Raw genomic sequence first — 14628 nt, forward strand, 5'->3', positions numbered from 1 at the left:
CTGGGCAGTTCAGTCAGTTGAGCCCTGGGGTCTGTCTGCTCCTGGGAGGTATGATGACAACCACAGCACTCAACGATTAGATACAGTTAGCACCAGTGTCACCACATACTTCACTGACTGGATGACCTCGGAACAGCAGTGCACACTCACAGTTGCTCTTGACAGTTTTTTTTCTAAGTCGTATCATTCATTAGCATTCTTGCTGTGTACAGAATCACAAAGGTCAAATAAACATATTTTTAAGAAATTCAATTGTTTATTATTTTTTGTGGACAAAGACTGTGTTGCTCTTTGTTTATGCTTCTGTTTAACTAATCAGTTAAAGATGACTTAAAGAAACACATCCAATAAGGCTTTATTTCATATTCAATTACTGGGCACAGAATCAGATGCCCAGGAAAGTATACACTAGAATCCACAGAGATCCACATTTATTCAAATTAGGGACATAATTCCACTATTAAAGGCTTAAAGTAATATGGCTAAATAACTGCAAGTCTACAGTCTCTTGTGACAGATCGGTATTTTGCTGCTGAGATGACATTATCTGGTCATGACAGAGTTTCCCGGAGTTTCATATTCAGAGGATGTACAGTATTTTTCAAATTCCCCTCATCCCTGTAACACTAGCTTATGTTTTTTATTTTACAGTTAGATATGCGATTTTTAAAAACATCCTTTAACTGTTCAGTCTTAAAACACAAAATATAATCAATTTATTCCTATGATAGCTGTAAATACACAAACACAAAGCAACAACAGCACTCATACCTAACGCAACAGTCAAACTCAACGGTTAACCGCTATCATTCACACAACCACCGTTCATACAGTGAAATTGAAGGCAAGGACAGCAACTCAAACCCAGAAGTAACACAGTCCTACATACATTCATTATCATGTATACTTTCTTCCAAAGTCTAGTACCTTTTTGCTTTTCCAGTCTGGTATAACAACAATGTTGTAAATTGGTTCTTCTTTCTCCTTTACCACAACTCTGAAACTCCTCCCCTTTCACTCATGGGCAGACACAGTCACACACATTTTAACAGCAGTTGAAATTCTGTACTGAGAGGCAGTAAGAGTGTGTGTGTGAGAGTGTTTGTGTGTAGAGAGACAGTGCTGGACAGGTTACTCATCTACATGCCTCAGCACTCACACATCCTCGAATCCTCTCACACCTTGATGTGCAGCAGAACCTGTTTGCGATATGGGTTGAAGTCGTCTGGAACAGTGTCTAATAAACAACAGATACATGAAGCAGAACATACAAGTAAATTAGTTCACTAGCATTATGTTGTTCAATACAAGTATCGTTAGTGGTGAGTAGCAATGTGAAGAACGCTGCTTACCGTTGCAGCGGTAGCGCAGGTTGGACCAGATGATGTTCTCTTGGGAGAAACAGAAGACCCCCAGTCGTCCGCCTCTCATGGTAGTGTCAATCACCACGCCAGAGTCAGCCACCATCTCCGTCCCCTCATATAACTTCACCCTGCCACAGAGCGCAGAACAATGCACAAATCAGGGGACCTTTAAATTCCCTTGTCATTCCCAAGTCATGTTCCCTCTGGTAATTATCTAAATGAAAGTCATCCTATAACTTTACACTGTCCTTATTTATACCACTGTCACATACCCATAACGTGATTGTTGTGGGTAGCTGTAGTAGTTGGCATGTGGTCATATAAGAGATTAGTCAAATGAAGTGCTATCAAACCAAAACCCAGTGGCAAGTAAACACAGAACTCAAAATGGGTGATTTGGATGAACAGAGACAGAGAGAGCAGGCCCAGCCCCTGTCCCAGTCGCTGCCTGAGTGAGTGCAGTGCATCGCTGCAGTGCTCCATTGACTCCTCTGCACAGCATACAAAGCAGGTGTCTCTCTGTTTGGGTCTGAATAGGGCCTCCCTGCCTCTAAAAAACATGTCTCTCTCTTTCTCCACTCTCCCCTCACTGCACCCAACTGGAGAGACCCCCCCTCCCTCCCTCCACAACCTCCTTAAACTCCACCCCCCAACTCTCCTTTTCCCTGGCAAACTTTTTTTTATAATGGGCAGTGGCGTGTATTCATTGATTCCAAGGGAAGCTAGGCTTCCCCCAAAAAATGGACCAAGAAAAAAACATTAAAAATTATGTATCTTTTGCCTCTGTGTTTCATACATTTCCTTCAATTCGCAACGGGATGAATGTATCTCACCAGAGAAAGCATCTGATCTAACGTAACAGTGCCCCTCTGTCTCAGTATGTGTAGCGAATCTATCCGACGCTTTCTGGTCAGAAAGAGTATGAAATTGTTGCTGCCCATAGCATTGAATGCAAGGGAAGCCAGCGAGCATTTGGTCTCCATTGATTAGAAATAAAAAATAATAATAGCCAATCAGTGTTGAGCTAAACTGTGTGAGCTCAGCTCTGAATGGTCCTGGAGCACCAAAAAAAAAAAAGTGTCAAGGGAAGCCAGTTTGGATTTGGCTTCAGACTAATCACATCACAAGCCAAACATCATCATTGACAGAAAAAAAACGTGAATTGTTGCATCTCTTTGTGTTGTCTTCCGGGGGCTAGCTTGCTAAAATCGTGCCTTTCCTAAAAGTAGCAAGGGATGGAGATCGGGATTTGGACTTGTGGTTTTACTTAATTCTCCGTACTGGCCAATGATTATAACAGCGATTCTGATCTAACCATAAATTCATACATTGTGCCCCTGGATGTTAACAAGTAGCTAGATGTAGTATGCTGGCCTGGTGCATCGTTGCCCATGAAAGGTAGTTAGGCTAAATGGCAAGGAAAACAAAAAGTGTGTATTGTATGACAGAGTCATAGGCCGTTTAGGCAACATTAGAGAGGAGGATGACATTGGCGTTTCTCTACAAGTCAGGTGCGTCAACAAGTTTTTTCTACTTGTACGCATGCAAACACACACAAATATACACACACACACACACACAAATCAGTTCCATGGACAGCCACATCATATTTAGTTTACGTTGATTGGACTAAATCGTTTTTGGTATATTTTAGTTGTCACTGTATTAGACTAAGGAGAGGTGATTTGATGATGTTGAAATGTTGAAGTTGAAATGGTGCTGGAATAGTGGAGGCAGCTCCTGTTTTCTTTACGACTTGTGGTAACTCTCAGTGGTTCTAAATCAATAGTTGTTTAGTAATCCGAAAATAGTCAGAAACATTACCTTGCTTGACCATGCTGTAGGTCATGTAACTGTTTGTTACATGCAATATGCTTTGTGGACTTCACCGGACAGATGTTGCTCTCCGATTTTGTAATGAAACAAATATGTGGTTGAATTTATTCTGCCGCTGTGTCTTCTTATTGTCTCGGCCTTATGCCTTATAAATCACGGTGTCAAGGCAGGTTATAGAGCAAATAAATATCACAACATAATATGGCTTTTTGTTCTGGCTTGGCTTCCCCGGTGATTTTACCTACACATCGCTACTGATAATGGGCCAGAGATGTGAGGGTTTTGAGAGATGCTCAAACGCAGGTGTTGGTTCAAATGAATGTGTTTTCTGAAAATGTCTTGCTGATGCTTTGTTGAGCACAATGTGGTATTTTGCCACCCAATAAATCTGGTTTATTAAACTATTTGCATAAGCTTTATGTTCCTCAGACATGACATCTGATTCAAGATATTCTCTTACACTCTTAGAATTTGACAATCTGCTTGAGATTTTTCCCTATTCTGCTATGTTACTCTCAGTGACTCCCTCACACTTGTTTATCTTTCTGTTTATTTCTCTGACTTTGATACTCTCCCTGCTCTCTCCCTCTCTTGCCCCCCCCCCCTCTCTTGCTCGCTTTCTCTCTCTCAGACCCCCACTCTACAGTAGTTTCCTCTGGATCTGCATATGAACGGCACTCAGAAAATTCTTGCCAAGGATTTGGTTGGCATGGCAACAGGGACAATAGAGGGCCAGGGGGCCCGGTCTCTCTGTAAAAGTCACAAAGAGGTTTCGGAGGGAAAAAATATGGAGTATAAATTGGTGAATAGCCACCAAGTCCACCAAACTGCCACCAGCCATCTTTCTTTTTCTTTTTTAATCATCCAAGCCAAGCCAAGGCAGTGTAAACTCCCTCTAGTGGTCAACAGTGGTCACACAGCTGTGTACCACAACTGTGTCCTGTCCAGTGAGGATGAACTCAGCTTCAAGTGCAAACCCATCGAACCCATCTGCCCTTAATTAAGTAAAAAACGATGGAATTCTGATACATAGTTAAGCAGGTACTAAAGGACTTTGACAATAAAACAGTTACTGAACATCGGCTACAAATAGAAAGTAGTAGATTAAAATAAAATAAAAAGAATAAATAACTAAGAGAGAAAGAGGGGTGTGGCCTACCTGATGTAGCCCACCTGGGGCCTGTGGCTGAGCTGCCAGCGGTAAGATGTCTTGTCTCTCCAGCCAACGTTCCGTGGGTCCGACCACAGCAGCTTCACCTCCTCGTTGGTGTCCCCTGTGTGCCACAGGGCGTTACGCAGGTACTCACCAGGCCCTGTACGGGACTTCACTGCCTGTAGGGGAACAAGAAAGACAGAAAGACAGATTGTTGTATATTCTGAACCCTGTAGTAGATTATTTTATATAACCATCAAAGGTTTTTACAATGCCACCACAACATGCTTTGTTGTACTTATATCCAACAACAGAGTCTGTCTGAAGGTGATTCTCAGGAAGTGTCCCGATTCAGCCAAGGTTCTTATCAGTAGCACCACCTATAGGCTGCTGTGTTTGTGTCCCATCACTCACTTTGAGCTGCAGGCCAGGTTGGGCCATGGCCCTGAAGGGTGTCGACTGCCAGTAGGTCTGCTCTGTCTGTTTCCACATCACCACGTAGAAGGAAGAGGAGTCCTGGTAGCCGAAGATGAAGCCTGCATAGTCGTCGTCCGTCACCGTGTTGATGTGGAAGGTGCCCTCAAAGTCCACCCCGTTGAACGCTGTGTAGCCTGGGGGAGGTCATTACGTTGAGTCAGGTCAATTCAGTTCATTGGAATTTAAAAATGTATATATTTCTTTCCAGCACCTTTTCAATACACTGCTATAATGAAATCACGTTGTAGGCCTAAAAATTAGCAATTATATTTAGAGTACATACATCACAGGACTAGGACAAGAAGTAACAAAAAAACTTAACCCATAACATGAACTTACCCACAGCTAAACCAGGATCACTGTTCATGGTCTGAACTATTTCCATGCCCTGCAATAAAAGAGGACTCAATAAAATCAGAATCTGTATCCACAATTAATCACACACCTACAGTGAGGGAAAAAAGTATTTGATCCCCTGCTGATTTTGTATGTTTGCCCACTGACAAAGAAATGATCAGTCAATAATTTTAATGGTAGGTTTATTTGAACAGTGAGATACAGAATAACAACAAAAAATCCAGAAAAACGCATGTGAAAAATGTTAGAAATTGATTTTTATTTTAATGAGGGAAATAAGTATTTGACCCCTCTGCAAAACATGATTTAGTACTTGGTGGCAAAACCCTTGTTGGCAATCAGAGGTCAGACGTTTCTTGTAGTTGGCCACCAGGTTTGCACACATCTCAGGAGGGATTTGTCCCACTCCACTTTGCAGATCTTCTCCAACTCTTTAAGGTTTTGAGGCTGACGTTTGGCAACTCGAACCTTCACCTCCCTCCACAGACTACCTAGGCCACTCCAGGACCTTAATGTGCTTCTTCTTGAGCCACTCCTTTGTTGCCTTGGCCGTGTGTTTTGGGTCATTGTCATGCTGGAATACCCATCCACGACCCATTTTCAATGCCCTGGCTGAGGGAAGGAGGTTCTCACCCAAGATTTGACTGTACATGGCCCCGTCCATCGTCCCTTTGATGCGGTGAAGTTGTCCTGTCCCCTTAGCAGAAAAACACCCCCAAAGCATAATGTTTCCACCTCCATGTTTGAAGGTGGGAATGGTGTTCTTGGGGTCATAGGCAGCATTCCTCCTCCTCCAAACACGGCGAGTTGAGTTGATGCCAAAGAGCTCCATTTTGGTCTCATGTGACAACACTTTCACCCAGTTGTCCTTTGAATCATTCAGATGTTCATTGGCAAACTTCAGACGAGAATGTATATGTGCTTTCTTGAGCAGGGGGACCTTGCGGGCGCTGCAGGATGTCAGTCCTTCACGGCATAGTGTGTTACCAATTGTTTTCTTGGTGACTATGGTCCCAGTTGCCTTAAGATCATTGACAAGATCCTCCCGTGTAGTTCTGGGCTGATTCCCCACCGTTCTCATGATCATTGCAACTCCACGAGGTGAGATCTTGCATGGAGCCCCAGGCCGAGGGAGATTGATAGTTCTTTTGTGTTTCTTCCATTTGCGAATAATCGCACCAACTGTTGTCACCTTCTCACCAAGCTGCTTGGCGATGGTCTTGTAGCCCATTCCAGCCTTGTGTAGGTCTACAATCTTGTCCCTGACATCCTTGGAGAGCTCTTTTTTCTTGGTCTTGGCCATGGTGGAGAGTTTGGAATCTGATTGATTGATTGGTTGTCTTTTATACAGGTAACAAGCTGCTCCCTTTAAGAGTGTGCTCCTAATCTCAGCTCGTTACCTGTATAAAAGACACCTGGGAGCCAGAAATCTTTCTGATTGAGAGGGGGTCAAATACTTATTTCCCTCATTAAAATGCAAATCAATTTATAACACGTGTTTTTCTGGATTTTTTGTTGTTATTCTGTCTCTCACTGTTCAAATAAACCTACGATTACAATTATAGACGGATCATTTCTTTGTCAGTGGGCAAACGTACAAAATCAGCAGGGGATCAAATACTTTTTTCCCTCACTGTAATTTTTGAGTATTCCATAAGAACTTGACAAATATGCACAATGCAATATACCAGGCTTTAGACTGTAGTCAATGCACTAACATAGGCCTATTTATAATAACCATAATGGTGCTCCTTGTAAACTGATTTCAGAGTAGGAGGATAACCTTAAAGGGATATTTCAGCCTACGATCAAAGTTGTTCATGTGTTGAGCCAAAGAGGTCAAGCGAGTTCACCTGATTGAGCACCACCCAATTGGGATCGATCTGGGCATCGCCCTCTGGATCCAGAATGACTGTCTGATAGGCTCTGAAGTCTGTCAGTGTGACCTCTGAACTCTCAGGGCACACATCAATCAGATCCCAGACTGAATCATTGTCAAAGTCGTTCTCACACACGTCGCCCACCCCGTTACCTGGGAGAGGAGAGGGAGACGGCCATGGTAAGACAGAGGGGCACTTTTGAAGCATTTAGCACTGCAGAAGTAAAAAAATAAGCAAAAACTTGAACAGTGAACCTATCCCTTTAACGGTTGGTTACTGTTAAAGGGATAGTTCACTGTTCAAGTTTTAATAACGGTTGGTTACTGTTAAAGGGATAGTTCACTGTTCAAGTTTTAATAATGGTTGGTTACTGTTAGAATCTTTCTGGTTGGGATTGGTGATGAGTCTGCAGTTGTCTTGTACGTCTGGGAATCCGTCATTGTCATCGTCATCATCACAGTCGTCCCCAAGGCCATCATTGTCCGAGTCCAGCTGGGAGCTGTTGGGATGGTCAGGGCAGTTGTCCCTGGAATCCTGGTGACCGTCCCCATCCCTGGAACACACATAGACGCATTGGAATTCAGTTCAACTCAAAGGATGGGATTTAATTCAAGACATGCTCTAGCGCAGTGCACTAGACAACCAACAATGCGCCTTAGGCATTTTAAACAACGGTCATAGAGATCGCATTCATGGTAAATGCTGCGCATGTTGGCTCAATTGTACATTACCTTCAAAAATCGGGTATAGTGTGCCTTGCATTGAATCCTGGCCCAAGTCGTGTTATGTTCCCTAATTTTGTTTGTACTGAAATAGTTTGCATTTTTTTGATCACCTAGAAAAACACCATCAGGAAGGTCTAACAACTGCAGCACAAAAACAAGTCTCAGCAGGTGTGTGTGTCTACTTGTAAATCCCAGCAGGTGTAAAGTGAATGTGTGTTTTTGAGAATATGAGCGCAGCAGGTGTATGTATGTGTGTGTTAGCCACAGCAGGTGTAGCGCTGTGTGACAGCTGTAGCAGTGTGAGTGCAGTTTGCATGTGTTTGTGTGTAGGCGGGCGTGCGTGTTGAAGTCAGAGACTCACGTGTCCTGGTCAGTGTCACACACATCCCCCACCAGGTCATTGTCAATGTCCGTCTAGAGGGAGACGGTCAGAATAAACCAAAGACAAGACAAATGAGCAGCCTAAACCCCTGTTTCAGCCAAGAGTGGCTGAATATCATCTGTAGATCCACATTTTGGGAGTTGGGGGTGTGTGAAGGTTATTTTACCTGCATGGGGTTGCTGATCTCAGGGCAGCTGTCGCAGGCGTCTCCTACCCCGTCTCCATCCCTGTCTGTCTGCATGGGGTTGGGGACTTTGGGGCAGTTGTCTAGCACGTTGGGGATACCTGAACACCAGGGTAAAACAGGGGGGTGACATGAGGGCCATCACCTAGTTGCAATGAGTGTAATGTCAACTTCAACTGCGGCCCACAAAGTTGTCTCCCAGACATCTTGTCGTTTATGTGTGAGTGAGTGTGTGAGTGAAAGTGTGAGTCTGTGTGCGCACGCGCCTGTGTGAATACACACCATCTCCATCTATGTCATTGTCACAGGCGTCTCCTTGCCCGTTGCTGTCTGTATCCCTCTGGTCAATGTTAGGGACATTGGGACAGTTGTCACAGGCGTCACCGAAAGAGTCTGTGTCTGAGTTCTGCTGATCTTTGTTGGGTTCTAGTCGACAGTTATCCTGCAAAATATAACCGTTATGGTCATGAGAAAAAATGAGAAACAATGACTTACAATCATTCACATACACCCAGATACAATTACCACAGAGGGTCTGAGATGGAAACACACCTCCACATTCTTGATGCCGTCCCCATCTGCGTCCTCGTCACACTGGTCTCCGATGCCGTCGTTGTCTGCGTCCTCCTGGCCTGAGTTGGGTGTGTAAACACAGTTGTCCTGTTTACAGTGCTTGTCATTGTCCATACAGGGCAGAGAGCGGTCTGGGTATCCATCAATGTCTGTGTCTGTGCCACAAGTGTTCCCGTTACCGGCCCAGCCAATGTTGCACTGGAGAGTGGAACAAAGGAGAACATTTTCAACCAAACCTAAAGAACATCTATAAAGTAGTATACCGAGGCTGGCAGTATAGGGTAGTGTGGCTCCTCTGTTCCTGTCCAGGAGGGCAAAGGTATTAAAAGACCACTGTTGCTTACCGCACAGGACACCTCTCCGTTCCTCTCTATAATGCAGTGGGCGTTCGCATCACAAGGGTTAAAGCTGAGTGTGGCACAGGACCTACGGGGCACGCAGCCCACTGTCTGGTTCCCCAAGTAACCCACCTTACAGCCACCACACCTGAACGAGCCCTGGGAGAGATGGAGAGGTGGGAGAGAGAGAGAGAGAGAGAGAGAGAGAGAGAGAGAGAGGAGGAGGACGAGGGAGAGAGAGAAGGAGAGGTGGGAGAGAGTGAGAGGAGGAGGGGCGAGAGAGGAGAGATTGGGGGTGAGAGAGGAGCAAGGGAGAGAGAACAGCTTTACTACACAGCGGCTCTACAGTACTCACACATGATCACAAGAGAGCGATGTCTCGTTTGTGAAGATTTGACGCTGTACATACATTGTAATAAACACATTTGAAAAGGGTTTCTGCTTACGATGGTGTTGGTACACATGGAGTGGGGCACACAGGCGTTGGCAACTTCAATACACTCATCGATGTCTGCACACTCCTGTAGACAAAACCACAGCAAGGTGTGTGAGGAAGAAATAAGACAAAAGGGAATTATGGATTATGTCAGTAAGGAAAAAAGTGATAGTGTGTGTGTGTTTGTGTGTGTACCTGTTTGTGGTGGTTGGCGTACTCCAGTCCGACCCCAAAGAGGGGTGGGCCCCAGAGACCAGGGGGGCAGAGCTCACAGCTGAAACCCTTCACTGTGTTTATACACGCACCTGGAGAGTAGCAGGGCTGGGCTATGGAACACTGAGACAGGTTAGAGAGACAGAGAATAGAAATAGAGAGAGTGGGGGAGACGAGAGAGAAATAGACAGAGATAAGTAGTACAGTAGGGGCTCTTTGAAATAAGAGCCGTGCTGAGTACAGTACTTGAAGTGACAGGGTCTATTTTGACAACAGCTCAGCTGTCACCCTAAAAGCCTTCTCAATTCACATTTCTTCAACTGTGAGCTTGAGGCAGTGTAAAAAACACAATTTAAAACCCAGCCAGGCTAATTTCCATTTCCTATCTGTTATTGTGTCATACCTCGTCAATGTCTTGGCAGTGGGTTCCGTTGCCCGTCATGCCCTCCGGACAGGGACTACAGCGGTACCCTGGGTAGTCAGAGGTCTCCATGCAGGACAGGCCCTTAAAACAGGGGTTGGGGGAGCAGCGGGAACGAGGGTCGTGGAAGCCTGGAGGTCAACACACTGTTGGTTTAGGTTTCGTATTTATGAGCAAGACAAGAACAGGGAACATGAGGAATGGGTCAAATTTTTCAGTACACATTGTTTTTTTCCCATGGCTGTTCACTCACCACACACTTGGCACTCCAGAATGGTGTTCCTAATCAGGGACATCTCCTTCACCTGGAGACATCAGTGAAAATGCACAATCACATACAGTATGCAGACACACACACATGCTGCATGCATACACTTGTACAAACCCACACACACACAACTCACCTGCTCTCTGATGTCCTCTCGCAGCTCTCCTAGGATCTGGTTAAAGATGATCAGCTGACCAATCAGAGCCTTTGTGTGGTCTCCTGACATACAATACCCACAGAATGCCCAATCATTGTCAAGTAAAGCCAACACACATTTCCATAAGACATTGATTTCACTATATACTTGAAAAGAGACATTTGGATACACTCACCTAGAATGGAGTTCACTTCTGCAGTCGTACCGACTGTAAGAAGAGGAAAAGGACTTTAGGTTGAAACATGTTCAGGATACACATCTGATTAACTTTTTTCATAACAGACTTCATCTTGGAAAGTCATATAGTGATTTTGGACACACCTGTGCTGTAGACTGATGAATCCCCCTGGAATGGACAGTCTGTCAGGGTCCCTGCTTTGGCCACACTGCCCCCTAGTGCAATTTTGAGGGACTCCACAGCACCCTGTAATGGGAGAAGCTTGGATCACACCATGCAGTGGTTGAAGCTGCTATGATATGATTAGATATGACAGTTGTTGCCATGTTTAAAGGTAGTCAAAGAGGACCACCTCTCAATTAAAAGTTGCCTCCACTCCTCATCTGCTCCACTTCATCAACACTGATGTGAAAGACCTTGACAGGTGAAAGCTCATTTCCAGTAGGTATCCACCATATTGTTTCACCCTGCGTTTTAAATAAGTGCAGATTGAGGATAGGAGACGAGGATAACAAGCCACGTTGGGCTACTGAGATGAAGCCCTGGCCCCTAGCTAAAGGGGCATGGGATTTACTTGGGACTTAGTGTCAGACTCAGTGCTCCTTGTCACCTGTAGCCTTGCGTAGGCCTTGAAGCCATTACGAATCTCCACCTTCTCCGCGGGGAGAGGGACCAATGGAGGGAGGCCCTGGCTGGAGTCAGCCAATCGACAATTGACGTAGAGCTCCAGGTGTAGGTTGTCTCTGCGCAGGCCTCCGATCCGGAGAATAATGGAGTGTGTGCGACCATCAGCCAGGTTTGTGCTCTGGAGGTTCACTGTGTGAAGTTTGCCATCCTCCCTCACGTAACGCACCAGAGCTACGAGAGAGGGTAACAGGGGGAGAAAAACTCAAATTGAGGGATTTACTGAACATGGACAGGTAACTAATAACAGCAAAATAAAAACAAGGAGAGAAAAGTAAAACGGATAGAAAAAAGGGGGATGAAAAAGGGAAACTTTATGGACAGATTGATATTCATGTGAACACTTTTAAATACTAAAGGTGGTTTGAGACTGAGTTAGTTGTATGCTCCTTCAGAGAGAAACTGGGAAATAGTTCATTCTGTTTTAGTCAGTGAGTGAGAGTGACAGTATCTAAGTACCTTTGTTGATCTTTCCCATGATGGCCAGCTCCAGGTACTTCTTGTTCTCCTCTTTGCTGTAGAGGCCCAGCAGCACCCCTCCCATCTTGGGAGGCAAGCGGAATGTGGACACGATGTAGATGTCACTGAACACACTCATGGCACCTGTCACCTTCTCCACCGCAGACACACTGGTCTTGGAGTCCAGGGTTAGCATGTCAATGACTGGAGCGGGGGTGGGGAGAGAGAGACAGAGAGAAGGAAGGAGAGAATGACAGAGAATGATAATGAAGAAGAGAGCGGGTATCTATCTACCATTTTCCCTGATCAAAGGCTCTCATCCAGTCCCATGATGACGCTTCACCTTTGAACCTTGCCCAGGTATATGAGGACAACTGTTGAGTGACTTCTTGACATCTCTGAAGCAACATTCAAATTAACACAAAAAAAATCAGACTCTTATTAGAACCATATCCCTAATGAAGACTTCTTAAATAAGAAGAACAAGTTTTACAAGTTATTTTATTTCACTAAAAAATTGTCCCAATCTACAGTTTACATGTCCGTTTAATAGGCAGATAGTACAATGTTATAACATTGTAGGTTCAAATACATAGCACATAAACTATTTTCTTACACGTATTTTTCAATTTACTTTCTCTTCCTATGACTTTGAATTTCCCTCTGTCTTTGTCGTCTTTCCTAGATTGTGCACCAATACAGAATTAATTTACTTCCATCAATTTTAGCAGTGGCATTCCTAAACATTATCACAGAGAACTTCATAGTGCCAAAAGTCAAAGCCCATGCTGACACATTGCTGGATATTAAAACCCAGGGGGAAACAAAAGAGAGAGGAATAAAAGGAACAGGACTCCTGGCTGCTTTCTGGCTCTCAGTAAGAAGGCTTTCCCCTTCCTCCTTTTCTCTCTGCCTCCATCTCTCTGCTATTATTTCTGACATATCCTCACCCATTCACACACTGGTTTGGACAATGGGGTTTGGCAATGGTCAGGATTTCTGCCACAAGCAGGCTGTGAGCACTCAAAGGGGAAAGAGGGGAATAAGGGGAAAGTCAGCCAAGGAAGTCAGAAAATAGTTGGCTTAGCACTTTCTCTGTTCCTGTCTATGTCAGAAAGAATACAAGTGGAGGAGACATGAACAGTTATGACATGTGGAAGGAAAAAACTTGTCATCTCAAAAAAGAAAGAAAAAAGAGAGGATATATCATTTTTTTTAAACATTAAATATTATTAGTGTATGAAATGGAAAATAAAGAACCTAATTAACCAGCAGTGAAAAAAGACCAACATAACCAAGATGAATGAGAAAACAGATGATAGAAACTAGCCTATAGAGATAAAATAGTACATTTCAAGCCATAAAGGTGAGAGACAAACGTTGCACCCTGTGTGTGGAGTGTTTTAAACTCGAGTTAGAAATGGTTATAGGGCGCGCAGGCACTTCATTTTAAATATTATTACAGTTGTAACTAATATTTTCAGGATTATAATAACCATCTCGAGTTTATGTGCGTCTATGGCAGAACAAAGTGAAGTCCAGACCAAAAATGCGAGCTTGTTTGAAATAACTGCATTAATTCATTTCGAAAACACACTTCCCCTTAATTGAATTAGATTATTCACAAAATGCGCACTACTATGAGTTAGTTAGTATTATTTATTTTACCTTGCATATCGTTCTGGTCCATTGGCTCACATGTTGCAACGAATAGAAATGTGGATAGAGCCAGAAAAGTTGGCACATCGCGCCTCGCACCCATGTCCCAAGAAATGGTGTGTGAAAGTTGACAAGAAAGTCAACAGCAGTAAATAACTATCCGCTGAGAGTCCAGTTTGATGTTGATGAATGGAGCTTAATTTCAAAGTGAACAAAAATAAGTCTGCAGAGTGAGTTGACCGCAGAATGTAGGTTTAAGAACAGTTACAAATGTCGACGGCTTCTTACTGGCGCGCTCCAGCCAAGTACCTCGTCCGCACAGAGTGGATGTGACAGTGAGAGAGGGAGTTCATTCGCCTGCTATAAACTGAGGCGTGCGGTGTTTCCAACTTTCTCAATTCTCATGTTATACAGACATAATATAGGCTGTGCCCGTAGTCTATATGGTAATTAACCTGATAAAGTTATTTCCTTTGTTTAAGGTATAGCAGGGCTATTCAACTCTTACCCTATGATGTCCGGAGCCTGCTGGTTTTCTGTTCTAGCTGATAATTAATTGCACCCACCTGGTGTCCCAGGTCTAAATATGCCCCTGATTAGAAGGGAACAATGAATGAACGCAGGTAGAACTGGCTTCGAGGTCCAGAGTTGAGTTTGAGAGGCATATAGCCTTAAGTAGGCGATGTACTTCAAACATATCAGACTATCCTCCCAGGGCATTAAGATAAAAGAGGGGAAGGAAAGAAGAACAAAACAGAAAAACAAACAAGATGTCATAAAATGGTTCACATGTGTTTCCATGATTGTAGGCTAAGTTCTACTAAGCTAACATCTGGAATTGTTTTAAGATGGTCATACCATGGATCATTTAGCTATTTGATTTT

General features: G+C 43.9%; 1 protein-coding gene across 1 annotated transcript; it reads right to left on the minus strand.

Moving 5' to 3' along the window:
* Window positions 1-330: 330 nt before the first annotated feature.
* Window positions 331-14375, minus strand: LOC112228464 (thrombospondin-3a). The gene is made up of 22 exons (XM_024393803.2): window positions 13754-14375; window positions 12086-12289; window positions 11553-11800; window positions 11086-11188; window positions 10940-10972; window positions 10744-10826; window positions 10593-10644; window positions 10322-10470; window positions 9901-10041; window positions 9716-9790; window positions 9276-9428; window positions 8911-9129; window positions 8641-8800; window positions 8341-8459; window positions 8154-8206; window positions 7439-7620; window positions 7041-7219; window positions 5170-5218; window positions 4768-4964; window positions 4360-4532; window positions 1353-1492; window positions 331-1237 (listed from the first exon to the last, which is right to left on the minus strand). The coding sequence occupies exons 1-22, from the start codon at window positions 13845-13847 to the stop codon at window positions 1176-1178; spliced, it is 2868 nt and encodes a 955-aa protein (XP_024249571.1). The 5' UTR covers window positions 13848-14375; the 3' UTR covers window positions 331-1175.
* Between the last annotated feature and the right edge of the window lie 253 nt (window positions 14376-14628).

The sequence above is a fragment of the Oncorhynchus tshawytscha genome, linkage group LG03 (genome assembly GCF_018296145.1).
Source record: "Oncorhynchus tshawytscha isolate Ot180627B linkage group LG03, Otsh_v2.0, whole genome shotgun sequence".
In the NCBI taxonomy this organism is placed as follows: Eukaryota; Metazoa; Chordata; class Actinopteri; order Salmoniformes; family Salmonidae; genus Oncorhynchus; species Oncorhynchus tshawytscha.